At 51.1% G+C, this 27,438-nt stretch overlaps 1 protein-coding gene across 5 annotated transcripts in view; it reads right to left on the minus strand.

The window, feature by feature from the left end:
* Positions 1 to 27,438, minus strand: part of Acad10 (acyl-CoA dehydrogenase family member 10) — a 42,258-nt gene that overhangs the window by 10,960 nt on the left and 3,860 nt on the right. For all 5 annotated transcript variants that reach the window (XM_006970765.4, XM_076561262.1, XM_076561263.1 and 2 more), the window contains exons 2-13: positions 26,843 to 27,042; positions 20,472 to 20,620; positions 17,460 to 17,654; positions 16,257 to 16,415; positions 15,085 to 15,244; positions 13,766 to 13,907; positions 10,105 to 10,173; positions 6,533 to 6,714; positions 5,822 to 5,975; positions 2,801 to 2,946; positions 1,808 to 1,981; positions 498 to 901 (exon numbers count right to left, since the gene is read on the minus strand). In XM_006970765.4, coding sequence (XP_006970827.2) covers positions 498 to 901; positions 1,808 to 1,981; positions 2,801 to 2,946; positions 5,822 to 5,975; positions 6,533 to 6,714; positions 10,105 to 10,173; positions 13,766 to 13,907; positions 15,085 to 15,244; positions 16,257 to 16,415; positions 17,460 to 17,654; positions 20,472 to 20,620; positions 26,843 to 27,042 — 2,134 coding nt within the window. The remainder of the gene's footprint in view (positions 1 to 497; positions 902 to 1,807; positions 1,982 to 2,800; positions 2,947 to 5,821; positions 5,976 to 6,532; positions 6,715 to 10,104; positions 10,174 to 13,765; positions 13,908 to 15,084; positions 15,245 to 16,256; positions 16,416 to 17,459; positions 17,655 to 20,471; positions 20,621 to 26,842; positions 27,043 to 27,438) is intronic.

Below are 27,438 nucleotides of genomic sequence, written 5' to 3' on the forward strand. Positions count from 1 at the left end.
TTTCAGGTGGTTTGTGAGCACCTGATGTGGGTGCTAGGAACTGAACTTGGGTCCTCTGCAACAGCATTATTCTCTTAATGTCTGAGCCATCTCTCCAGCCATGACCATCAATTATCTTTTTTTTGGGGGGAGGGGGCGGGGCAGGTTTCCTCTATATAACAGGCTGTCCTCTCCTGGAACTCGATTGTAGACCAGGCTGGCCTGGAACTCACAGAAACCCACCTGCCCTAAATGCTGGGATTACAGGCATGTGCCACCATCATCTAGCAGCCTGAACATTTCATCCCCCTGCCTCCACCTCCCAAGTGCTGGGACCACAGGAGATGCCCGGCTGACCATTCTCCTTTCTCACCACAGCTACCTCGCTGTGACGGGACAAAACCTGATTAGTCAGCAGCTGTCTCTTTCTAGTGACGGGACACCAAGCCGATGCCACTCAGCCCCCTTTGGCTCTTCTCTCATTGGTGAGGGTCAGCCATGTTGACGAGCTTGCTCACCTTGAGGTCTTCTATCAGCGGGGAAGGGGTCCACCTGTCAGCCGAGGCCTGGTGTCTCTGCAGCTCTGGTTCCAGGGGGTACACGTTCTGTTCCATAAACCGCAACAGCCGGTCATACAACTTTCTGACCCGAGGAGCGAGGCCCTCTGGAGAGATGATCAGGCCTCCCTTTGCCTCCTGAGCAGGGGAAGCACCTGCTGCGGCACTGTAACGCCTCACACCCGTGGGGGTCGGCTGGGGGGGCCGTGACCCGGCCCATGCATGGTAGGATCTCACTTGTGGTTTGGCGGCTGGCATCTCCTTGAAAACCCGGAACCCTTCTTTGGTGGCGAAGTCCCACGCCAGCTCAGCCATGAACTCGGTGAGCTTCCCGCTTTGTCTGGCTGTTGCCGAGCTTGCCTGTCCTAGGCAGAATGGAAGGAGAACTGGTTACCCCTAACCAGCCTTCCTGGTGACTGAGCAGCGACAGGGCCGATATTCTGAGGGCAGCCACCGCCACTGGCTCGGCGCCTGTTCCGTCCACACCGGGGCCTGGGCCCCGTACTCCCAGGCACCGCTGTCTGAATCTGAACTCGGTGGACGGGGAAACTGAGTCTGCAGAGGGCAGTAAGTCAGTCCCCCTGAGAACCAGAAATCAGAGGTCGGAGGTCGCTGCTGCTTGCCTTTCCTTTCCCTAAAGAAGCCGATTTAAGCTTTGGTGGCGCACACCTTTAATCCCAGCACTTAGGAGTTAGAGGCAGGTGGATCTCTGAGTTCGAGGCCAAGCTGGAATACAGCAACAGCCAGGACAGTCAGGGCTACGCAGAGAAATCCTGTCTCAAAAAACAAACAAAAAAACCAACCAAATAGAAACAAAACAAGAAAGCAAAAAAAACAAACAAAAAGAACAAGAAGCAGCTAATTTAGTGATACCCCCAAGTCACTGTGCAGCACCTGGAACAGTAAGAGATCCTACTCGACCCTAGAGTTAGCCCTTCTGAGAAAACGCCATGGCCAGTCGAGGCACCGTTTTCTCTGGACGATAACGCCAGCATCCCAGAGTGCCCTGGCATTTCCCGCCCTCTGCTTCTCTGTTTTTGTTGCTTGTATTTTGAGACAGGGCCTCTTGGAGCCCCCAACGTGTAGCTGAGGATGATCTGGAGGTCTTCGTCCTCCTACCCCACCTTCCAAGTGTTGGGATTCCTGTGCCCCACATCTGGCTACATACACGTACACGTTGCTATGACGGTTCAAGAAATTGGTCCTTACGCCATTCTGGCCAAACCTGTCTCCTCAAAGCCTCTGTGACCACCAGGCAGGCCAACACTTACCTGTGAGGGACCGCTTGTAGACTCCCTGAAGAATCGCCGCCACGCGGAAAAACGAGAAAGCCATGTAGAAGTTCCAGTTGTCGATGGGCGGGAGGCCCATGTGAAGACAGTACATCCTGAAGTACTCCTCTGCCGTTGGGATGCCCAGCTGTGTCACATCCTGGTCCCTGAACCCTGAGATAAGAGACAGAGCCGTCCCTCCGTGGTTGGTACCTACACTCTCCTACCGCTAGCAAGCCTGGAATCTGAAAGCCACGATGCTCCTGAAAACCGATTTCACAGCTAGGTGGCAGCTTGTGAGTCCAGTGGCTCCCTGTTCTAGCCGATGGCCTGAGGCAAGCACGGAGCTCCTATCTTACAAATTGGTCTCTCAAGGTTTCCGACCAAATTAAGAGTAAATAAAGGAATGTGGCCTCTGATTACCACAGCTCCAAGATAGATGCCATCCTCCACCAGACATTTGATCACAGACAGTCGTGGAGGAGGTGGTGCACACAACTAAGTGGAAACAGTGAGATCGTAACATTAGATGGTCATTGGTTGTGGTCATTTGGTCATTGAAACAAAGTATTGTTTCCAGAACAGACTGGGAGCGATGATACACACCTGTAATGCCAGCACCGGGAAAAATGGAGGTAGGCATGTCAGGAGCCTGTCTCAGGGCAGATAACCCAGAAACAAAAGACAAAGATAGAGACGCACACAGAATGGAAGGCGTAAGGTGAGCCTGGGCGCATCAGCAAGAGCTGAGGCAAGCTGGCAGTCCAGCTCCATGCCAGAGGGTCAGCTAGCGTGCTCGAGACTCAACCCCCCGGGGGCAAAAGAAAAACTGGAAAGAAAAGAAGGTGTGATGGATGAAGGAAGATACATCCCATTCGTACCCCCACATTCCAGTGACACTGTTATGCAAACTACTTGCACCCCGCTTTCCAGCCCAGCCCAGCCCAGCCGGCCACCACTGCAGCCAGTGCGTGCCCCCGGACCGGCTCCTACCTCTCAGCATGGGAAAGCTGGACGGTAGGTAGTGAGCCAGGCAGCTGTAGGCCACGTCGGCAAAGGGGTCCCCTAAGGTCGAGAGTTCCCAGTCCAGGACGGCGAGCACCTCCGCCTTTTCGGGATGGAACATCAGGTTGTCCAGCCTACGAAGCCACAGAAGGCATGGAGACAGCTGGGAAGACTCCATCTGCCCCTCCCGGCTCACCCTCCACCAGCCTGTGAGCAGTGCCTCGGCCAGCTGCTAGGTCCTCTCCCTACCAGTCAGGAGCACCAGCGGGGGATGTTTAGTTAGCTGTTCTCCCCTCCCGAGGGCCACAGCTCTGGCCAGGAGCCACCCTCTCTGACGTTACCCCTTCTGGATTCATGCCTGCGAATCCTGACACACTTGCCCCTCCACGAAGCACCTGGCTTCTAACGAATGTCAAGCGGAAGAAGTGACGCCGAGGGATTTCCAGGGTGGCGGAGGTCAGCGGAGGTCACATGGCATTTTTAGTACACTCAGCTTTGGAGACATGAGCTACCAGGTTAAGTCCCCCGTGACCCAGGGGCCACCATCCTGGCCAACCACAGAGTCACAGAGGATGGCCCGAGGAGGCCAGCCATCGGCAAAGCAAGCCCCGCGGAGTACTGCAGCTCCTGCCAGAGAGCCACCCTGGTGGAGATGTGTTATCCTGTCCCAGCTGTCGGCTCCGGGGCCGTGGTGAAAGTCTGTTAAATGCAGTAGCTACAGGGGAGCATGCTGGCCCAAGCAGAGCCACTGGTTGGAACTCCACGGTGGTTCCAGTCAGTTCAGCGGCCTCCGAGTCCTGAGTGGACACTGACGCAGGCTTGATTTAAAAATAAACGGGCCGGGCGGTGGTGGCGCACGCCTTTAGTCCCAGCACTCGGGAGGCAGAGGCAGGCGGATCTCTGTGAGTTCGAGGCCAGCCTGGTCTCCAAAGCGAGTTCCAGGAACGGCGCAAAACTGCACAGAGAAACCCTGTCTCGAAAAACCAAAAAAAAAAATAAAAATAAAAAAATAAAAAAAACAGACGGACGGGTCTGGGGAGGGGGCTCGGTGTTTATGAGCACATACTGCTCTTGCAGAAGACCCGAGTTTGGGTCCCAGCACCCGGTGGAAGTCTGGCTCACAACCACCGGGCACAGGACCTCACTCCTGTCTGGCCTCCATGGGCACCTGGACTTCACCTGCACACATAGACACTTCATCAAAAGTCAACGAAATCTTTAGAAGAAAAATGACCCAACAAGACAGGGGACAGCACAGAGCCCCACGGGCCATCTTCCTCACAGAAGTCACACCTTTGGCTTGGCCGTTTTTTTCCTTGAAGCTCTAACACACACACACACACACACACACACACACACACACACACACACACACACACACCTCAGGCTCAGCTCACGGCCTCCACCCTCACTCCGCACCTTCTTTGAACTTGGCCTGTATTAGTCTCACGCTTTTCTGTCTCTCTTAGCGATGCACACACTTAAAATCCGCTGGTGGCATTCTCTCGACCCTGGGTAAACTTGCATAAACAGCGCAGGCACTTATCCTTCGGGAACTGACTCTTTTCTCCTCAGCAGGAACTGACTCTTTTCTCCTCAGCATGGTCCTCTTGAGATTCATTTAGGTTGACTCATGTAGAGCCAACCGGTTTATTTTATCAGCTAAGCAGAATCCCAGCACACCACCAAGCCACATGGTTGGTTCATCATGTGCTACAAGGAGCAGCGGGCTGGCATCTTTGCCGAGACTCCTTGGAGGTGCCAGGCTGTGCTAGAGGGGAACTGCTTTGTCTGCTTTCCTGGCTTTAAGCTTTCAAACCCAGCAGTGTATGTTCCCGCCTCCTTCAGGGTGCCCTCGTCCCCGGAGCGGCAGGTGGAGCTCTCTTTGACAGTGTTACCTCTAAGGGGAGCACACTCTAAGAGCAGGGGTGCTTTTCCGGGGGTGTCTTCGGGTTTCCGCCAGAGCTGAGAGGCCTTTAGACCCCTGCTGGCTGTCTCCTGCCTGCTCTTGTGTTTAGTCACACTTGTGACACTTGTGGCAAAGACAAAAGCCATAAAATAGTTATGGCTAGTCGTCACCCGTCCCTACTCTTCCCCACCAAAGAGGGAGGTTTGCATGGGGGGGGGGTCTTCTAGGGTCTCAGGTAGAAGATAATGAAACAAATGCAAGCAAATTATCAAGTGGTTTGGGGGCCGAATAAGATGTGTAGCTCAGCCGGGCGGCGGTGGCGCACGCCTTTGATCCCAGCACTCGGGAGGCAGAGCCAGGCGGATCTCTGTGAGTTCGAGGCCAGCCTTGGCTACAGAGCGAGATCCAGGACAGGGTCCAAAACTACACAGAGAAACCCTGTCTCGAAAAACAAAACACAAAAGAAAAGAAAAGATGTGTAGCTCAAAGGCAGGCCTCCAGGAGCTGCTGAGAAGCAGAAAATGTTGACTGTGCCCTGAGCGCCTCAAGAGCAGAGTCCAGGGCAGCCATGGAAGGTCGGCTGGACACCCAGCGGGATGGAGGTGTTCTGAGGTCTAGGGAACGCAGAACTCTAGACTCAGCTCACACCCTAGGAAACTACATCCCCTCCCTGACCTCCTTCAGTCTGGGCACAAGGTCAACACCCAACGCTGAGCCCACAGGAAGTGAACATGCCCTCAGCTACCTGATCTCAACGCTGTTTCCACACCCAGCACAGCTCCTCCCCACAGGCACATGGGACAGTGTCTCTGCAAGCAGCTCTGGTGGCCAGAGGGGGCTGCTGGGGACCTTAGTGAGCAAAAGCCAGAGATGATGCTTGACCTCCTTAGAGGTCACGGTGTTGACAATGAGCAATGAGAAGCCCTGACATCAAGGAAACACTCTGTGAAGGGATGACTCTTGTCTGTAACATGGACCACTGACTTGGTCTCTCCTGCACGGGCCTTGCCCATCAGTTTCCACATGGGATACCCTGCCGCCGCCGCCGCCGCCGCCGCCCCTCGCCCCGCCCCCCGCGCCTGCCCCCAGGCTGTGTCTACCTGAAGTCGCCATGCACCACTGTGGTTCTCTGTTGCCTGGGAAGGTGCTGCGGCAGCCACTGGATAAGCCTCTCCATTGCTGGGATGCTGCTGCCGGTCTCCGCTGCTCGGTACTGCTTGGTCCAGGTCTGTACCTGGCGACGAATATAGTCCCCTGAGGGAAAGAGGGTTGGGACATGGTACGCCATTCCGACGGCCTTCGGTGCCCTGCAAGTTCAGCAGAGCGGCGAGAACATCAGCACTTCTGTGCCAGGGCTACACAAGGTCTCTCTGGGTGGCCTTGGCTGTCCTGGAACTCACTCTGTAGCCCAGGCTGGCCTCAAACTCAGAGAACCACCTGCCTCTGCCTCCCGAGTGCTGGGATTAAAACCATCACCTGGCTCAAATAAAATAAAACGTTTTAAATAGGAAGGAAAGGAGGAAGACATGGAAGGAGGAAGTGTATCTTAAATGCTACATTCAGCATTGGTAAGAAAGGATTAAACAGTTCAGGAAGAAAAAAGTGGCAAGAACAGAGTCCTTGATTAAGTCCATGATGTGTCTCACTCATCCAAGGACGAAATTAGTGGTCGGCAGTTATGATCAGCCTGCGTTCACAATGTGGGCGGGGTTGTGGGTCAGCACCCCTAACCACCCAGACCCCGGCAGCAGAGCTTGGCTTCGTGAGAGGAACTCTCGGTGGGGGGGTGGGGGTGGGCTGCCCCTGCACACCTTGCTTCCCGAAGCTGTCCAGGCCCGCGGCCTGCAGGTCCACACTGTGAATTCTGCACAGGACTTGGTTCATGGCCGTGTATATGGCTTGCCGCTGGCGGGGCTCCAAGCCTGGCAGCGAGGGGTCTTTGTAGATGATGCCTGGGCAGTACTCCATCAAGTAGAAGGGGGTACCGATGATGCTGGCGGGGACACAGATGGGGTTGGGCACTTCAGCGGCCGTCAGCCATGGTGCCCCCCCCCTCGGTTTCTGTGAGGAGGGTTTGGGGGAGGGACGGAGCTCCCTCGCCTCTAAGTGCAAAGAACTGAGAGTGCCCATCCCCCACCCCCCACGCCCACCTGTGTGTGCAAACAGCCAGCAAGCTCTCACTTCTCCTTGGCCCATGTGTCGAAACCACTGAAGAGGCTTTAATGGGATACTACTAAGACCAAATTGTTGAAGAGGAGGAGTTCTGGAGTCATTCGGAACCGGCTTTACGTCCCACTTCCGCCCTTGACTAGCTGTGTATCCCAAGGAGACTTTCTAAGAAGCCTGTCTGAAGATTTCCGTCTGGTTCTTTTGAGGCAAGGTCTCACGGCACAGCATAGGTTGTCTATGAACTCTAGATCCTCCTGCCTCAGCCTCCAGAGTGCTGGAATTACAGGCCTGGGTCATTGTGTGTGTGCGTGCGTGCATGCATGCGTGTGTGTGCATGTGTGTGCGCGCGTGCATGTGTGCGTGTGAGAGTGTGCGTGTGAGAGCATACGTGAGATGCACCACAGGGTCAGGTCTCTACTGTGTACAGCAGGCAGTTGGCCCACAAGCCTCGGGGATTCTCCTGGCTCTGCCTCCCATCTTGCTGCAGGAACGCCGGGATCACAGGCACTCCCACTCTCCGGCCAGCCTTTACGTGGGTTCTGGGATTTGAACTCAGGGCCACGTGCTGGGCAGCCAGCCCTTTCACCCACCGAGCCCCAGTGATGAGTGGTGTCGATCTGTACACTGTGACTATGTGTCGTTCTGATGGGTTGATAAATAAAGCTGTCTGGCCAATGGTGAGGCAGAATAGGATTAGGCAGGACATTCTAACTTAGAGAGGAGGAAGGGGAAAGGCAGAGCAGAGGAGACGCCAGCCAGGGAGCAGCAAACATATAACGGCACACAGGTAAAGCCACGGAACACGTGGCAACATGTAGATGAGCAGAAATGGGCTCAGTTTAAATGTAAGAGCTAGTCAGCAGTAAGTCTGAGCTGATGACTGAGCAGTTTTAATTAATATAAGCCTCTGTGTGTTTACTTGGGTCTGAGCGGCTGCGGACACAGGGAAATTTCCAGTTGTCTTTTCCCCTTCCGTTTTATTTTCTGTGCACAGCTGTTCTGCCTGTGCTGTGTCTGAGCACCACGGGCCTGTGGAAGCCACAAGGGAGTGTTGGATCCCCTGGGGCTGGAGTTACAGGTGGTTCCTTCTGCTTTTTCTCATCTGTAAAGCTTACCCAGTTTTAAAATGAAGAGAACAAATACACAGAGGTCCTCGTGCGGCATCTACTCACACACGGGGTTGCTGTCCGACATCCCTCCTTGTCCTGATGTTTTCTGCACCCTTATTTAAAGGCACTGAGGGCACATGTCCCACCTTGTGGTGTTCAGGTAATTTGCCGCCTTATTTATTTATTTATTTATTTATTTATTTATTGTTATTTCATGGGCATTTGTGTTTTGCCTGTATGTATGTCTGGATGAAGATGTCAGATCCCCCTGAAAATGGGATGACAGGCAGTTGTGAGCTGCCATGTGGTGCTGGGAATTGAACCCTGGACCCTGGAAGAGCAGCCAGCGCTCTTAACCTCTGAGCCGTCTCTCCAGCCCTCCTTGCTTTCACGTTGTTAACCATCTGTTGTCAGGACCAGAAAGCACTTTACTGCTCTAAAAAGCGGTTCTAAAAATTATCCTGTGAGTCTGTCCTGACTTGAAACACATTCTTCTTTTTGGTTTTAATTTGGCGTGTGTGGGTGTCTTGCCCGCATGTACGTCTGCACAGCACATGGGTGGCTGGTGCTTGCTGAGGCCAGAAGAGGACACCGGATCCCCTGGCACGGGAGTTACAGCTGTGAGGTGCCGTGTGCATGCTCGGAATAGAACCCGGGTGTTCTGTGAGGCGGGCAGACGCTCTTACGCGCCGAGCCACCTCGTCTCTCCAGCCCCATCAGAGGCGTCTTCGGAAGAGCTAGCTCAGTCAGTAACACGCTTGCTGCGCGCGCGTGGGGATCTGAGTTCGATCCCCAGAACTCACAGAAAACAAAAGCAAACCCCGAAGCAGGTCTGGGGGTGGGCACCAGCGGCCACGGCACTGGGGAGGCAGACGGGCAGGCAGGTCACCGGGGATTTCTGGCCGGCCTAGAGAGCCTCAGGTCCCAGTGAGAGACCCTTTGTCAAACAAACAAGACGGCTCTTTAGGAACCACACTCGAGCTTGGCCTCCACATGTGCGCGCACACACATATTCACTCACGTTCACGAACATGCGTACACGCATAACATTCTTGGGAGTCAGCTGTGGTAATCCCAGCACTGTGGAGGAGGCTGAGGCAGAAGAATTGTGACTCAGAAGTCAGTCTGGGCTACATAGTAAGACCCTGCCTCAAAATAACTAACTAAATAAACGGGCATGTAAATTATTCCACATATATGAATGGAACGTGTGGCAAATATTAACAGCATTTTAATCCTAAGTATAAATAGATGTCTCGGGTGCTGTGTTTTCTTTCAATTGTTCTGTGTGCTTGGAAATCTTCCCAATCAAATATTAAGGAAAAAGAGAGAGACTCAGCCGGGGGAATCTGCTTCTTATGAACGAACGGTGCTTGCTTAGCACGCACACAGCCTGGGTTCCGTCCCAGCACCACGGAAACAGGCTGCATGCTGCATGCCATAACCCTAGCCCTCGGGAGGTGCAAACAGAGAGATCGGCCATTCAGAGTCATCCCTGGGTACAACTGTCTCACAGACACACACACACACAACACACACACACACACACACACACACACACACACACACACACACACACACACACACAGAGTGCTACAGCAGTTTAAAAGAGAAGTGCAGGGCACTGTGGTACACCCCTTTAATCCCACCTCTCAGGAGGCAAAGGCCAGCCTAGTCTACATAGTTCCAGGATAGCCAGAGCTACATAGAGAGACCTTGTCTCAACAAACAAACAAACAAAACATTTTAGACCACAATAAAAAAAAAAGACAAAAACAAAAGCAAGCAACATGAAACTCAGTGGACTCTGTGGTGTGTGTGTGTGTGTGTTGTATATACTGTTTAGTCATGAAAGGGTCTCTCTATGTAGCCTCCTGCCTCTGCCTCCCAAGTGCTGGGACTAAAAATGTACCACATCCAGCAACGTGGGTATGTATTTTTGGAATGCTAAGAAAGCTATTTTGGATTTTTGGATGTCTTAGGGCATCTGGGGGAGGTGGCTGCAGCTGATTCTCTCAGCTCTAAGGAATGGGCTCTTGAGTTAACCAATGGGCTTTTCTCTCCTGTAGCCTGAGGACACAATGGGATAATCCACAGATCTTTACCTTGAGTCTTCACAGAGGTCAAGGACAGTGGGAACAGGGACACCAGCATTCCCAAGGGCTTTCATTATCCTGCCAGAACAAATGAAAACACATTGTTGTGGGCAAATTGCTTTTCTTATTTAAAAACTAGTACATTGTTGGGGTGGGTTCAGTTGGTACAGTGCCTGCCACGCAAACACAAAGACACGTGTGTAGATCCCCAGAACCCATGTCAAAAGCTGAGCATGGCAGCATGTGCCTACCCCAGCCTGAGGCTGTGGTTGGGGTGAAGACAGGCAGATGGCTGAACTCATTGACTGGCATGGCTTCAGGTTTACTGGAAGGCCTTTATGTCAAAACGTTAACGTGGATAAGCCACAGGGCAGTGCACACCTATAATCCCAGCCAGCACTCAGGAGGGAGAGGCAGGCGGATCTCCGAGTTTGAGTCCAGCCTGGTCTATATAGCGAGTTCCAAGCCAGCCAGGGCTACATGGTGAGACCCTTATCACAAAAACAAAACAAAAAACAACAACAACAATAAAAAAAAAACAAAAAAACAAAAAAAAACAGATGGCTTCTGAGGCTAAGAGCACTGTCTGTTCTTGCAGAGAACTCAGGTTTGGTTCCCAGCACCCACATGGCAGCTCACAACTTAATCTAACTCCAATTCCAGGGGCTCCAACACCACCTTCTGGCCTTTGCAGGCACTGCATGCATATAGTGCACAGACATATGTGCAGGCAAAACACCCATACACTTAAAAAAAATCATAAAGGTGGGGAGTGACTGAGACAAGATACCTGACTTGGGCCGGGCGGCAGTGGAGCACGCCTTTAATCCCAGCACTCGGGAGGCAGAGGCAGGAGGATCTCTGTGAGTTCGAGGCCAGCCTGGGCTGCCAAGTAAGTTCCAGGAAAGGTGCAAAGCTACACAGAGAAACCATGTCTCGAAAAACCAAAAAAAAAAAAAAAGATACCTGACTTGGGCCTCTGCATACACGCACATGTACAGGCACACCAAACACACATGTGCACATACCACACACACACACACACACACACACACACACACACACACACACACATATATATATATATATATAACATATAACACATGCAATAAAATTAAATTAAGAATAGTATGTTGGGGGTGGGGCTGTATTTCAGTGGTAGGCTCCCATAGCATACACAGGCCTGTACCACCAGGACAGTTTAAACACACATAGTACAGAATTCTCTCTCCAGATCTCTTAAAGAGGAGGGGCAAAGCCATTGGAACCCCAGGCTGGAGTCTCTCAAGGACGACTTGCTCTCCTCTCCTGCTTCCCCTGCAGTGAATGTATGTGAGACAGGGCAAGTGTAGGACCCAAGGAGTCTTGTTCTGTCTTGTTCTCTCTTGTTCTGTCTTTTCTGACTTGGATACTGGGTCACAGGTGCACTCCTGTGCTTGATATAGACTCCCTTCCTCCCTCCTTGCCCCCCCCCCCCCGCTCCCGCCATCCCTCCCTCCCTCTCTTCTGCCACACTGGGAATGGGGCCCTGGGCCTGTGTATGCTATGGGAGCCTACCACTGAAGTACAGCCCCACCCCACTATACCCCAACATACTATTCTAGCTATTAGGGAAGCTGACTTGGGCAACCTGGAGACCATGGCTGAAAGAGTACATGGCCATGCCGGACTGGTGGCGCATTTATGTGGGCTCCAGGGAGTGGACTCAGTTCACTAAACCTGTGCAGCAGAAAAATCCTGCCCAGGGGAAACAAAACAAAACAAACAATACCTTCTTTTGAAAAGGGCTGGGAAGCCAGGCGGTGGTGGCGCATGCCTTTAATCCCGGCAGAGGCAGACAGATCTCTGTGAGTTCGAGGCCAGCCTGGTCTACAGAGTGAGTTCCAGGACAGCCAGGGCTATACAGAGAAATCCTGTCTTGAAAAGTTTTTTTTTTTTTTTTTTAAAGTTTTTTTAAAAAAAAATGTCGGTGGGGAGGGGAGGCTGAGAAGTTAGCTGAGAAGTTAGCTCAGTCAGATATATGGCTTCTGCACTATCATAAGCACCTGAGTTCAAATCCCAGCACCCATGTAGAAAGCCCAGCGCAGTGGTGCATGCTGGTAATCCCAGAGCTGGGAGGGGGAGACAGGTGGATCCCCGGGGCTCGTTGGCCAGTCAGCCAACCCTAGTCACTGAGACCAGGTCCCAGTGAGAGATCGTGTCAAAAATCAAAAGGGCAGTGAGGATCCACACCTAAGGTTGGCCTCTAGCTTCCACATGTATACACACACACAAACATGCACACACTTGTGCATACCCCACATAGACAAATAATTCATTGAGATCATTTAAAAATAATTTAAAGTAAGAAAAAGTGGGAGTGATGAGTGAGGCCCAGGCAACAGAATCAGGAGTTCAAGGTCATCCTTGGGTAAGTCGGATGCCAGCACTGGCAACATGAGGCTGTCTCAGGAAGGGATAGAGAGAGAAAGAAAAAAGAGAAAAACTGGGTAGTTGGGGGGCTCAGGCAGGAGGATCAGTTGGGTGCAGGAGTTAGAGACCAGCCTGGGCAGCAAGTGAGACCCCCTTATTACACCAAACAGAACAAAAGTGGGCAACGCCGGGCGGCGCACGCCTTTAATCCCAGCACTCGGGAGGCAGAGGCAGGCGGATTTCTGTGAGTTCGAGGCCAGCCTGGTCTACAGAGTGAGTTCCAGGAAAGGCACCAAAACTACACAGAGAAACCCTGTCTTGGAAAGCCAAAAAAAAAAAAAAAAAAAAAAAAAAAAGAAAGAAAGAAAGAAAGAAAAGAAAAAAGAAAGAAAAGAAAAAAGAAAGAAAAGAAAAAAGGTGGGTAGCATGTTCTCATCTGGTGGAGACTTATAATCACAGTTTTAAAAGCTTCAGGGCAGTTGGGCATAGTGGCACATGCCTTTTGTCCTGGCACATAAGAGGCACCGGCAGGTGGATCTCTGTGAGTTCAATGCTAGCCTAGTCTATACAGCCAGTGAGTCGGGGACACACAGTGATACCCTGTCTCAGAACAAAAGCCGGGGGTTAGGTGAGGCTGGAGAGATGGCTCAGTAGTTGAGAGCACTGAAGAGGGTAGCTAAGAGCTTGCTTTGGCAAAGGACCCGAGTTCAATTCCCAGCACCTACATGGCAGCTCACAACCATGTGTAACTCCAGTTCCAGGGAAGCCAGCACCTTCTGACTTCCACGGGTATGTGGTAAATGGACATACATCCATGCAGGCAAAACATTCATACGCATAAAATAAGAAGAGTGTGTATTGCTATGTTCTTCCGGAGGACCAAGTTCAGCCACCAACATCCACACGACAGCTCATAACCACCTGTAACTCCAGCTCCGGGGGACCTAACACCCTCTTCTTGCCTCCATGGGCAGTCCCCCCGCCACACACACACACACACACACACAGACACACACACTTAAAAATAAAATGTTTCTGTAAAGGAGGGAGAGTTGGGGCTGGGGATTTAGCTCAGTGGTAGCTCGCTTGCCTAGCAAGCTCAAGGCCCTGGGTTCGGTCCTCAGCTCTGGAGGGGGGGGGGAGAAAGGAGGGAGAGACTTCAGGGCGGTCTCACTGAGGCTGCCTTGACAGTTTAGGACTGAGCTTGTGTGCTGGGGACACCAGCTGGACAACCACCCTCTGACCTCCAGAAACATACCTGAACTCCCTCTCTATGGCATGGGCAGAGGGAAGGAGGGTCCCTGGGGGTTTCTTCCTCAGAACCAGCTGCCGGTCAGCCAGCCTGATGAAATACGTTGGATTTGACTGTCCATGGTCAAACTGAAGGATCTCCATGGGCCCTGCAGGTTTGACAATACAGAGCACTCAGAGAGGATCCGGAACCCAGATCTGGACAGACGGGAACTCCTTCTGCCCAGTGAGGTGTGCCTCTGGGATGTCTGATTTCCTCCTGTACGGTACCCAAAAAGAGATGCCGCCCTCCCCACCCCAGGGTACGACGACTGAGTCCCAGGCTTATACACTCAGAGGCACACGCTGTTGCAGGGCAGCCAAGGCCACCTCCTTAACACAGCGGTCACCTCTTCTCTCTGTTGGGTGTATTGCCTCTTGCCCACTCCTGCCTAGTGAACACGGACTCTCGGCTTCTGTTTATCGGTCCTAGCTGTCATTGCAACACATCTGGCCCCATGGAATGTCCTATGCCTGAGATCAAAAGTGCCGTTGTACGTCCCTCATCACGTCCTTCCAAACCACGCCTGAGACTGACGTGGCAGCTGAGAGGAGCTGTGTAGAGCCCAAGCTGCCACAGGAGACCCACTTTCCCAGCCTCTAGGCTAAGGTCTGTGGCTCTTTCGCAGGCTCCTGGGAGAGGCAGACCTCATCCACCCCAGCTGCATAGCAAGATTTGTCCCACTTGGCAGGAGAGTGAGCAGGCATGGGAGCTGGCCATTGGCTGGCATGGTCTAGGGGGTTCTTCAGCTCTCTGGGTGTGCTGCCAAGAAACCCAAGGCTAGGAAACAGCATACTGTGAAACTATAAATAAGAGCCTTCGAGAGGACCAGGCTGGGGGAAGGAAGGGACTCACCAGGAAAGTTTTCAAAGCTCTGAGATGCCATCAGAGGGCAGAATACAGAGAAGAGGAGGACCGGGGAAGGGGAGCCGCCTTGCCACTTTTTAAATCATGCAGCCTTTTTTTTTTTGGTGGTGGTGGTGGTGGGGCCATAACCAGGGCCTCACCCATGCTAGGTTAAGTGCTCTACCACTGAGCTGGACTCCCAGTCTCTAAATTCATATAACATACAGTCGCTGTCTCAAAAGTCAGAACGGCTCACTGCACAATGCATCTCCAAGCTCCCTCCACCTCGGTGGCGAGTCTGAGGCAAAGGCTGCCCCACCAGACTCAGAGACGGAGTACTGCGGTGGGAGGAGCCATAACAGCGCCCACACAGTCCACCAGGGTGGGAAGTGATAACCGCAGTGTGTGGAGGGGACCCCTAAGCAGGAAAGCTTCCCTACCAGTGCTGTGGGTCCCCAGCAAGCCCTTCAGGTATTTCTCCAGGGCATCCTTTGGAATCTCCATGGTCTTCCTCACAGGACGAGTGTTGGGGATACCCCCACACAACGGGAACCCCAGAAGAGCTTCCAACTCCTTCACCGCTGTCTCGGGATGGTCAACCTCGTTTCAGAAAAAAAAAAAAAAAAAAAAAAGTCACAACTTGTTCCCATCAGCCTGGCCCTCAGCCTGCCTGTCTCCAAGAGGGCCACACCTTAGAGAGCAGTGGTTCAAAACCTCCCTAATGCTGTGCTCCTTTAATAAAATTCCCCATATTGTGGTGACCCCCAACCAGAAACTTTTCATTGATGTTTCATAACTATAATTCTGCCACTGTTATGAATCGTGACGTAAATAGCTGATATGCAGGATATCTGATGTGTGACCCCTGTGAAACGGCAATTTGGACCCCCCCCCCAAGGGGTTGTGACCCACAGGTTGAGAACCATGGCCTTAGAGGGAAGTGCCCAGAAGTTGGTTCTCAGACAATGGCCACCGGAGCCTTTGCTCAGCTCAGAGGAAGCACAATGAGTTTCCTCTTCCATCTAACCCCGAGCCTTGCCTTCACAGGAGAGTACCGTCCACAGGTTCTCAAGAGGCCGGGACGGGGACACACCCTACAATCTGGGAAGCTACGCTAGGAGGATCCGGAGCTCAAGGCTGGCCTGGGATACAAAGAGACGATCTAAAACAAATGAACAAACGAAAAGGCCTGTATCATTCTTGCACAGAGGGCAGAGGGCTGGGCTGGAATGGTGGCTCTGTCTCTGTGGCCTGTGAGTTCAACAGTGAAAATCCAGATGAACAAAACTGGCTGGGAACCCCCCACCGCACATGGCGTCCATGCGTCACGGCCATGACCTAAAGTGACCCATGTGGCTGGTGGCTCCTGGCCTTCCCATCTAGAAAAGCTTTTGCTCAGACAGTCTGCGCCAGACAAAGGCCACTTTCCTCACGTGGCCTCCTTCCCACACTGCAGAGAGGAGCAGCCAGTTACAGATTTCCTAATTAGCCCGAAGCAGGATGACTGCTCGAAGGGAGTCACCAAGGAGAGCTGCAGGCACAAACAGGAAAAGATAACCTGGCCATGCCTGTGCTAACTAATCCTGGTGGTTCGAGGGATGGTCAGGATTACCTTAATGGTGTGAATGCCCAGGCTGGCGGCTGCTTTCAGATTGGGTCCCAGGTCATCCAGGAAAATGGCCTCTGAGGGTTGCAGGTTTAGCCGCTGCAGGCACAGCTGATATATCCTGAGGTCTGGTTTACAGACGCCTTCCAGGCAGGACTCCACCACCTGGGGGAGAGAGGGGGGCGGCCCTGGAGGTGCGGCTCCCACAAGCACACTGGCACAGGATTGAGAGAAAGGAGCCGGCGCAGGGTTTTTTTACTCCAACAGGAAGGGTTGTTCTGTAAAAGGATGCTGCCTTCTTAAAGGGAGGGACTGGAAAGCCCGAGGACGCAACTCAGGGGCCACACTTAGTGCCAACCCCAAGGAAAGGAGCCGTGAACCTCACAACCGCCCGTCATGCTGTGGGAAAGGGAGGTAGGACTCAGGTCCTCAGCTTCTAAGGAAAGCACCGTTACCCACGGAGCCATCTCAGAGACAGCAGTGAGGTACTATGGGATGGCACCAATCTGGAGGTCAGCATCAGACATGAGGTGGAGAGAGAGTCAGAAACCACATGGCGTGTGAGGGCTGATGGGGATGTAAGTGCAGGTGAGGGCTTGAACGTGCGACGTAAAGAGGTCTCCACCTCATCAGTGCTTGGCTATGAGCCAACAAGTGTGTTGCAAGAGCCCGTTTTTGCTGGATGTGGTAGTGAATGCCTTTAGTCCCAGAGATTGGAAGGAAAGGCAGGAAGATCTGTGTGCATTCCAGGCCCAGACTGGCCTATATAGCAAGTTCCAGGTTGCCAGGGCGATATAATGAGAACCTTTTTTTGTTGTTATTGTTTGTTAACACACACACACACACACACACACACACACACACACACACACACACACGCAGGTGGATCTCTGAGGGAATTCCAGGAGAGCCAGGGCTATATAAAGAAACCCAGTCTAGAAAAACAAACAAAACAAAAAAAAAATCAACAACAATAACCGCCCCCCAAACAAACAGAAAAAAAAGACACAAAATAAAAATAAAAGACCATTTTAAACTTATTACATCTAATATTATACCTAAACCTAATTTGGACAGGTGTGTAGAAAAAACAAAACAAAATAAAACAAAACAAAACAAAAAAAAACCCCACTTACTGGAGATTGCTAGCAGACAGCATTTAAAGCTGTACCCAGGCTGTCTTCATTACATCCATCACCTTGTACTTACCACGTCAAACTGTTTCCGGTCCAGGGGCAAAAAGCTTTTCCCATTGGAGAGACAAAAGTTATTGGTCAAGACTGCGGTCTGAAGGCCTCCCGCTCTGATCTGAGAGATGGCCTGTGTCATCACTGGGAATGGCTTGGCCACTGTTTCACTGGTCAGCAGAGAGAAAAATGAATCCACAGGCACGGAAGTCTTTGCCTGGAACAGGGGAGGAGACAGGAGAATCGGCAGGCATTGGAGTGAAGTGCCTCATGGTCTACCGGCAAAACCCCATTCCCAGCATCCTCCAGCTGCCGGGATGGAAGAGGCCAGCATAAGCTGGCTGCCCACGACTTTAGGGTTTCATTTGTATTCTCAGAGTTCTCAGCATGTTGGGCAGACAAGCCCTAAATGCCTGGAGTCAAGTGACTTTCCTTCCTCAGCCTCCCTAGTAACCAAGACAACTGGTATATGCCACTGGCCCTGGCTATCTGTCAATCTTTAAAAACTCATGTAGAAGCTGGGCTTTAATTCAACCCTGGGAGGTGAAGGGGGGGGGCGGTCTCAGCTTTGATGTTAGCAAGGGCGGCAGAGAGACCCCTTCTCACACCCTGCTCAAACAAGAAAACAGAAAAGCAAACTCTTTGGGTTAGAACCAGAGTTAGAAGAGTTAAAATAGCCAGGGATGTATCCCCACTCTGGTCACAAGAGTTTTTCTTTCTACTCTTGGATTACCAGTCAAAAAAGTCAGACCAACAAAAGAGGATACATTAAGCCAGGCAGAGGTGGCCTTTAATCACAGCATTTGGGAGGCCAACCTGGTCTACAGTGTGAGTTCCAGGGCAGCCTAGGCTACAGAGAAATCCTGTCTCCAAACAGAACAAAAAAAAGAGGATACATTAAACTTTAAAGCCTGTTCATCAGATGTCATTTGTAAGTAGTAATCTACTGGATGGTTTTGTGTTGTACTTTGCAACAACCTTATGAACTTTAGTTTCTGAACAATTTTAGGGTCTTTTAAAGATTTTATTTAAGTATTTTATTATATGTGTATGGGTGTTTTGCCTGTACGTATATATATACAGATATGCACCATGTGTTGCCTGGAGCCCTCGGGGCCCAGAAGAGGGTGTTGGAACCCCAGAAGTGGAGTTATAAATGGTTGTGACTATGTGGGTGCTGGGAATTGAACCCAGGTCCTCTGCAAGAGCAGCCAGTGCTCTGAACTGCTGAGCCACCTCTCCAGCTCAATTTTCTTTGTTTTTAAATTCTAATCTGTGTGTGGGGGTTTTGCAAACAATAGGATTCAAAATCTGCAAATGCCAAGTCTCGTGGGCCCAGGTCCATTTTATAATAGCTGTACTGAAATGTAACTAATACAGCCAGTCTGCCGCGGTAAGGTGCGCAGGTCTACAGCTCTTCTTTGTTTTTGAGACAGGTCTCACTATGAAGCTATGGCTGGCCTGGCACTCACAGAGATCCCTCCGCCCTAGCCTCCCCAGAGCTGAGGCGAAAGGTGTGCACCATGCTCAGCTGTTTAATTTTGCTCAATCCTTCTCCCTGAGCCTCCTGAATGTTGGGAATAGACAGATGGGCTACTACATCCAGATAATAGTTTGTTTGTTTGGTTTTTTTTAAAGATTTATTTATTTATTATGTATACAGTGTTCTGTCTGCATGTGTGCCTGCAGGCCAGAAGAGGGCACCAGACCTCACTACAGATGGTTGCGAGCCACCATGTGGTTGCTGGGAACTGGACTCAGGACCTCTGGAAGAGCAGTCAGTGCTCTTAACCTCTGAGCCACCTCTCCAGCCCCCCAGATAATAGTTTTTAAAGTCACATAACCATCACCATTAAATGAGAACTTACCACCCTAAGAGAAACCAGCCCAGGAGCAATTTCTCCATTTTCCTTTCCTAGAAACCTAATGGTGCTTTTTGTAGCTGCAGACTTAAACAACATGGCACCTCACCAGCAGGAACTCAGTGTCACCCTTTGACCTTTGACCTGTTAGCATAGTTTTGAGGTTTACTGTTGTTTTTAGTATTTTTTTTTTTAAAGTACATTTACTTATATTGGGTGTGCAAGTGGCATCTTACACTTGTGGGTGTCAGAGCACAACTTTTAAGAGTCAGGTTCCTCCCTCCATCACTTTGATTCTGGCAAGTGAACTCAGGTCATCAGGCTTGGGAGCAAGCATTTTTGCGGGCTGCGCTTTCTTGCAAGCTCCACTGTAAATTTTTTGTTTGTTTGTTTTTCGAGACAGAGTTTCCCTGTTTAGTTTTGGTGCCTATCCTGGATCTTGCTCTGCAGACCAGGCTGGCCTCGAACTCACAGAGATCGGCCTGCCTCCGTCTCCCGAGTGCTGGGATCAAAGGCATGCACCACGACCACCACCACCACCACCCGGCAAATATTTTTAAGCATATGACTCGGCAGCATTAGACACACTTCCATTGGTGTCCACCATCATACTGTCCCTCCGTGGAACTTATTTACTATTTTTTAAATTGTATTTCAGTGGAACTATGAAGGTTATAGAAGTTACTGTAAATGAAAAGCTTAGAAGAGTGCACAGTGTAGAGAAGATGGTCAATGTTTATTGATTTAATAAGCTTATGGCTCAAGCCATTATGCTGATGGCTGGTGTTTCAGTGTCTACTGTAGCTTACAGGAAAGGGCACAGCTATTTATTCATACTCAAACTCAAAGCTGGAATGCCCCGGCATGGAAGGAAGAGCTTACAAACAGAAAGACAGGCTATTAGGTTTTCATTTTAGTACATTTAAATCAATATACAGCAGAAGGCTAGCATAGTCGAGGCAAAAAGGAAAATATAAAAAAGCTAGACATGGGGGCTCAATGCCTGTAACCTAAGTGCCTGGGAGGTGGATGCAGGAGGATTCGGAGTCCACAGTCATCCTGGTCTACGGCGTGAGTTCAAGGCTGCTGTGGGCCACCTGCCTTGTCTCCGCAGCCCTCCCCCGGAAAAAGGAGAAGAGACAGAAACAGGGAGAGAAATGTTCACCACTCACGATTTCAGAGCACACTCTCCCGAATTCTTCCAAGAAGGCCTCTGTCGTCATCTCTCCTCTCATAAACCTCATCCAGGGTCCGCTGTCGCCGTCTCTGATCAAGGCCTTCACTATGGTCCCAGAAGGAACACGATTCTGCACCTCCCACTCTGTAGGACACAACATTCACAGAATGAGGAACAAGAAATGGCTGGGGCATGGGGAGCGTGGGAGTGACTGCCCCCCACCCCCACCCCAACCCCCGGTCCTGTGGCATCACTATGGTGGCTGCAGGTGCTCCTGGGATGTCTGGACTCTCACTTTGACATCAGGAGGGTGCAGGACCTAACACAAACAGGGTGCAGGGCTGCTCTGGGCCCAGCCCCACTTCCGTATGACTTTCCTGCAGAGGCCAGAAAAGGACATCAGGTCCTCTGTAGCCGGAGTGGCAGGTGGCTGTGAGCCATGGGGCTGGGAATGGAACGCAAGCCCTCTGCAGGAACAGAAGGTGCGCCTGACCACCCAGCCATCTCTCCAGCCCCTATCTTGTGTTTTGAAGCACCTTTTCTGAGAAAGTGGAGCCCGCGTCTTGAGAATACTTGGCAATATGGGAAGGTAGACAGAGAGAGAGACGCAAGGGCCAGCTTCAGAACCGTTGTCAGGGGAACGTACGCACGCAGAGCACAGCGAGGCCTCACACGCAAGGCTTCCTTAGCGCCGAGCACTCTGAAGGGCACAGCCTTTCTGTGCGTCCCAGAGCTGGCAAGCACTGGCACCCTCATGTGCTGGCCTCGGATGTAAACAAGAACAGCCTCTGGAAAGCAATTTGGCAGTTTCGGTCAAAATTCCTCAATGCGTGTTTGATGGCTTCATTTCACTTCCAGGAATTTCTTCCAGGTATATTCACAAAGCAGGAGAAGGTTCTGTACAAGTGCACGGCATTGCTGGTAAAGGAGAGTTTGCAAGGTTCGTGTGTATGGACACAGGGCTGGTCAAGTCAGTTATGATTATGGCTCAGGGGCCACATCAGTCTCTCTGGCTTCTCGGGTTTTGTTTCTTCACTGAGATGGAACACGAAGCGAGCATCCTATGAGAGGTGCACCCTAGCCTCCTTCCTACCCGCTGAGTCTTCCTGGAATGCAGCCATACCTGTGCTTAGGTGACTAGCTCAGAAACTCACTCGTGGCAGACGTGGTACAGCTCATAAAACTGACCCAGTCCTCCAAGGAAGAGCTTGCTCACCCTGGGAGTAAACCTACGCCTACTGACGTGAACGTGCATGGAAGGGGAAGGGCAGGGGGCGAGGCGAGGGCTCCATGTAGAGTGTGTGCTTAGCACGTACAGGACCTGCCCAGATCCCAGCACCATGAAAAAGAAAAGCTGGGGCTGGAGAGATGGCTCAGTAGTTAAGAGCACTGGCTGCTCTTCCAGAGGTCCTGAGTTCAATTCCCAGCAACCACATGGTGGCTCACAACCATCTATAATAAGATCTGACATGCAGGCAGAACACTGTATACATAATAAATAAATTTAAAAAATCTTTAAAAAACAAAAAAAGAAAAAGAAAAGCTGGCAAAATAGCCTACCAGGTAGAGAAAAAAGGGAGAGAGCAGTCTCTACAGGATGCTCTAATGTGTGCATGCATGTACACATTTTCTACCACATTGTCCGGTGTCGATGGATAAGGTCATAGATACAAGTGTTCTCAGGGAAAACAAGAAACTTTTCTCAGTGTAACTACTCACAGAATTCTGAGACCAACTAGAAACGGAGGGCACAGCAGCAAGTTTCCTTTGCACTTACATGCTCTCCCTTATTTGTGTGTGTGTTTGCACACACATGTGAACTCAGGGAGACAACCTCTGGTGTCATCCTGGGGAATGCCATCCATCTCCTTTAAGGCAGGGCTCGCCCTGACTGGAGCTCACTAATCAGGCTAAACTGGCTGGCTATCCAGCCCGGGGATCCTCTGGCCTCTGCCTACCCCATGCGGGGATCACCAACACAGGCCACCACACTCAGCATTTTCCCATGGATTCCAGGGACATAGCCCAGAGTCTCGTGCTTCTGAGACAAGCACCTCACCTATCGAGCCCCCTCCCCAGCCACACACTCAATATTCATTTAGCCTGAGTAGGAAATAAATGAGGTTGGTACAATCGGGTCTATAGCCCAGGCTGACCTCCAACTCACTCTGTAGCCCAGGTTGGCTTTGAACTCTCAGTGATCTTCCTGTCTCAGTCTACCAAATGTCAGTATTACAGATATGAACCATATCTGGTTAGAAAAGAATTTCCTTGTTGTTTTGGTTTTTTGAGACAGGGTTTCTCTGTGAAGTTCTGGCTGTCCTGGATCTCGCTCTGTAGACCAGGCTGTCCTCAAACTCACAGAGATCCGCCTGGCTCTGCCTCCTGAGTGCCCGGCTGGATTTGCCTCTTTCTTCACTCAGTTCAGCTTAAATGAGTTAGTTAATCTCTAAGGGTTAGAAATGATAAACATAGACTTGTGCTGGGTTAGTTTTATGTTGAGTTAATTCAAGCTAGGGTCATCGGGGAAGCAAGAACCCCAGTTACGAAAATGCCTCCATCAGACTGTTCTGTGAGTGTGGGAGTTTGAAAGAAAATGGCCCCCAAAGGCAGTAATGGGAGGTGTGGCCTTGCTGGAGTAGGTGTGGTCACTGTGAGTCACTGTAAGTGAGCTACCCAATTGGATGTTTTCCTTTGTAAGAGTTGCCGTGGGCCGGGCAGTGGTGGCACACGCCTTTAATCCCAGCACTCGGGAGGCAGAGACAGGCAGATCTCTGTGAGTTCGAGGCCAGCCTGGGCTACAGAGCGAGATCTAGGACAGACACCAAAACTACACAGACAAACCCTGTCTCAAAAAACCAAGAGTTGCCGTGGTCATGGTGTCTCTTCACAGCAGTAGAAACCCTAACTAAGATAAGTTGGTACCAGGGACTGGGACCATGTTTTTATTTAGAAGAATTTGGACTTTGGAATTTGGGTTAGGAAACAGTGGAATGCTTTAAGCAGTGCTTAATGGGCCATACTAGTAGGAACAGGGAAGACAGTGGTGCTAAGAGTGATTTGAACTCTGGGGGGATGGCTAGCTCAAGAGGATTAAGAGGAGAAGGCTAGTCTGTTGCCTAGAAATCGTTCTTGGGATATTTTGGGAAAGAATGTGATTAATTTTTTTTTTGCCCTTGTCCAAAAAGTTTGCCTGAGACTAAAGTGAAGAGTTTTGAATTAATTCCCTCGGCAGAGGAAATCTCAAAAGAGCCTAGTACAGACTCTGTTGTATGGTTACTAGTGGTAACTCTAGTGAAGACATAGAATGAAAAGAGTAAGCTGAGCAAACAAAAATACAAAACGTACAGATTGAGAACAGGGGCACCAGGAAGTGGAATGGAGCTGAATCCTGTGTCCAAGGAGACAAACAGATTAAGAAATGGAATAAAGTGAGTGGTAATCTCAGGGTAAGATCCCACCCAGCTAAGTTTCCAACTTTTGAAAAGGAATTAAAGAAAAGATTAGAGCCGGGTGTGATAGCTCACACCTTCAATCCCAGCACTGGCAGATCTCTGAATTTGAGGCCAGCCTGGTCTACAGAGCAAGTTCTAGAATAGCCAAGCCTAGGCAGTGAAGGTGGAAAACAGAAAGCTGGTGACGATGTAATTGAACTTGAATGAGGGCATCATGTTCCACCCCTAGTAAGCACCAGAACTTGGCCGCTTCAGCCACATGGTTCTGGAGTTAAGGACAGAAGTAAGGGTTACAGAATCTCCATTCATGACTAAGAAAATTAGCTGATGCCAGGCATGTGTCAGGGGTATCCTTGAATGGAGGCCTAGAGAGGTCATTGAGTGAAGCTGTGAAGTTGAAGCCTGATTGCCTTGGAGACCCCACGATGTTGGAGATGCCAGAGACAGGGGATACCTGCCGAGGAGAGCTGCTAACAGGGAGTGGAACCAGCCCCAGAGAAAGAAGTGTGCTGCAGTCAACGAAGCTGAAAAGAATTGGCGATCTGACGAGCGTTTGACATCAGACATGGAGATGCAGAGTTTGGAGTTTGCCCAGCTGGGAGTTGGTCTTGCTTTGGTCCATTACTTCCTCCCTATGCCCCCTTTCCTACATTTTGCAATGGTGATGGATATCCTGAGCCATTATGTGTTGGAAGCGTGCGATCTAATTTTTTATTTTAATTTTACAGGGGATTACAGGTAAGAGATTGCATGAATCTCAGAAGAGACTTTGAACTTTAGACCTTTAAATAAGTTGGAGACTGTTGTAGACTATGGGGACTTTTGAAGTTGGACTGAGTGCATTTTTGCACTATGATATGGCTACAAGGCTTTGGGGGCCAGGAAGTAGAATGTGGTGATTTGAACGAATGGCCCCCAAAGGGAGTGGCACTAACGGGAGGTGTGGTTTTATTGGAGGAAATGTGTCACTATGGAGGCGGGCTTTGAGGTCTCATATATATGCTCAAGCCAACAGCAGCATCTCAGACCACTTCCTACAAGATGTTGAACTCTCAGCTACCTCTCCAGCATCATGTCTGCCTACACGTTGCCATGGCCCATCATGATGATAATGGACTGAACCTCTGAACCATAAGCCATCCCAATGAAATGTTTTCCTTTATAAGAGTTGCCGTGATCATGGTGTCTCTTCAAGGCAATAGAAACCCCGCCTGAGACAGCAGGCAAGTCTGTGGGGGCGTTTTCTAAACTAGTGACTGATGTAGCAGGGCCCCGCCCACTGTAAATGGTGCCACCTCTGGGCTGATGGTCCACTGCTTCGGTTCCTGTCTTGAGTTCCTGCTCTGACTTCCCTCCATGATGGACTCTGCCTGGGACACGGAAGTCAAATAAAGCCAACTCCCCACCACCCCAAGTTGCCTTTGGTCATGGCATTTATCGCAACAATTAGAAGCGGGTGAAGACGGGACCGCAACAAGAAACCTGTTTTCCTTGCATTGAAAACCCAAGTGTGTGGTCCACGGCAAGCAGGGGAGGGGCCCTGGGACCTTTGGGTTCTCCTCTCCTCCCCTCTTCCTCCATGTTTTCCTGCAGTGATGCGAACGGACGCAGGGCCTTGTGAGTGCCGGGCCAACACTCTACCGCTGAGCTACATCCCAGCCCCAGGACTGGACCCCCAGGTGCTTCATGTGTCTTTTCCGTTCAAGCCGGGGCATAGTCAACCAAAGCCTGTGCCAAATCTAACCGCTGCCGGTTTTGCTATGGCCGGTTGGCCTGAAAACGGCTTTACCTTCCGAGGAAGCAGAAAAATAACACAACAAAATGAGTGCGGTGTGACACGTGAAAATCCATCCCATCAGCGCCTGGGGGACTGCAAACCACGGCTTCACTCGCCGCCATCCCTGGCTGCTCTGGTTCTCTAGTGGCAGCCATTCAGGCGTTTGCAGCAGAAACCTGATGGCTTTACCTTCCGGCTCCTTTTTGGAAACCCTAGGCAGTCTTTGACTTACGCTGTGAGCTCACAACGAAGTCATGCGGTGTACAACAAAAACCCCAGAGCACACAAAGGCTTGAGCGTGGGCTGTGGGGAGGTGCAGGGATGCACCAGGACAGCTTCAGTTTTGTAGCTTCGATGGTTGAGAATCTCGCTTGTGTGCTTTCCCTCTATCTATTACTTGTTTCGCTCATTTTGAGGGAGGAAAGGCTTACTTGGCTCACAGTTTCCGAGGCTTCAGTTCATGGGCAGGAAGGCATGGTAGAGCCCAACAGCTCACATCATAGCAGCCAGGGGGAAGAGAAAGCTCCATGTGTTATTTCTTTAGAGACAAGGTTTCATATAGATAGCCAAGGCTGCCATTGAACTAGCCATTTGGCTGAGGATAACCTTGAACACCTGATCCTTCTGCTTCCACCTCCCAAATGCCACACCAGGTTTATAAGAAGCTAGGGATTGAACCCAGGGATTTGTGCATGCCAGGGAAGCGCTCTACCAACTGAGCTACAGTTTGTTTGTTTGGTTGGTTGGTTTTTTGAGACAGGGTTTCTCTTTGTAGCTTTGTGCCTTTCCTGGATCTCGCTCTGTAGACCAGGCTGGCCTCGAACTCACAGAGATCTGCCTGGCTCTGCCTCCCGAGTGCTGGGATTAAAGGCAAGCGCCACCACCGTCCAGCCGAGCTGCAGTATTTTTTGTAGACCGTATCATTTAACTTTCCCCCGAGTCCCAAGGAAGGAGGGCCTGTTATTAGCCCTAATTCGATGACAAGGCAACAGAGGCTCAGAGAAGTCGAATAATTTGCATTAAACACTGCCATTAACCAGAGCTTAGAATTTGACTCCAGGGCCTGCCTGTCTCCCCTACCACCCCCTTTTCCTACTTCAAACCCCCCCCAAAGGGAAAGAGCAACAAGCTTACCAGCAGCCACTGTCCCTGGAGAAGGCACGAGAACTCCCCCCATGTCAAAAATGACGGCTCTGTAGCTGCGGCCTCCAGAATGTGTCCAGCGTAGGGCTCCCTGCTGCCTGCCCAGGGTACTTTTCATGGCAGCCGTCCTCCATGCCCAGTGGAGAGCAGAAGGCTGGAAAAGCCTCCTTATGCTCATGGTGAGGCTGAGGCTGTGTGGGAAGAAGGTACAAGGAGCTTGATCGAGCTTCCATCCAGGCTCTATCCCCGACTCTGGGTGCCACCCGCATGTCTCCGCTGATGCCCGATGGACACTCGAGCCCCACCCACAGCTGGCCTCAGTGACTTCGCCAAGGTGCCCTTCACCCCTCAACATCTGTATCCATAGAAAAAGGGTGTTGATCCCCGACTCTCCTTAATCCCAACGTAGCTGGCTCAGCTCTGCCTGCTCTTCCTCCCGAGCATCTCCATGCCCAGGCTTCCGTCACTGCAGCAGTCCCTTCAGGGACGCTGACGGCCCCTCTGCCTCCTCGCAAACCTCCTTCCCACCTTCCTCCCCCGTCAGCCAGAGGAACCCTTCAGAACTGCAGATGTGATCACACGTGACC

The sequence above is a fragment of the Peromyscus maniculatus genome, chromosome 23 (genome assembly GCF_049852395.1).
Source record: "Peromyscus maniculatus bairdii isolate BWxNUB_F1_BW_parent chromosome 23, HU_Pman_BW_mat_3.1, whole genome shotgun sequence".
Lineage (NCBI taxonomy): Eukaryota > Metazoa > Chordata > Mammalia > Rodentia > Cricetidae > Peromyscus > Peromyscus maniculatus.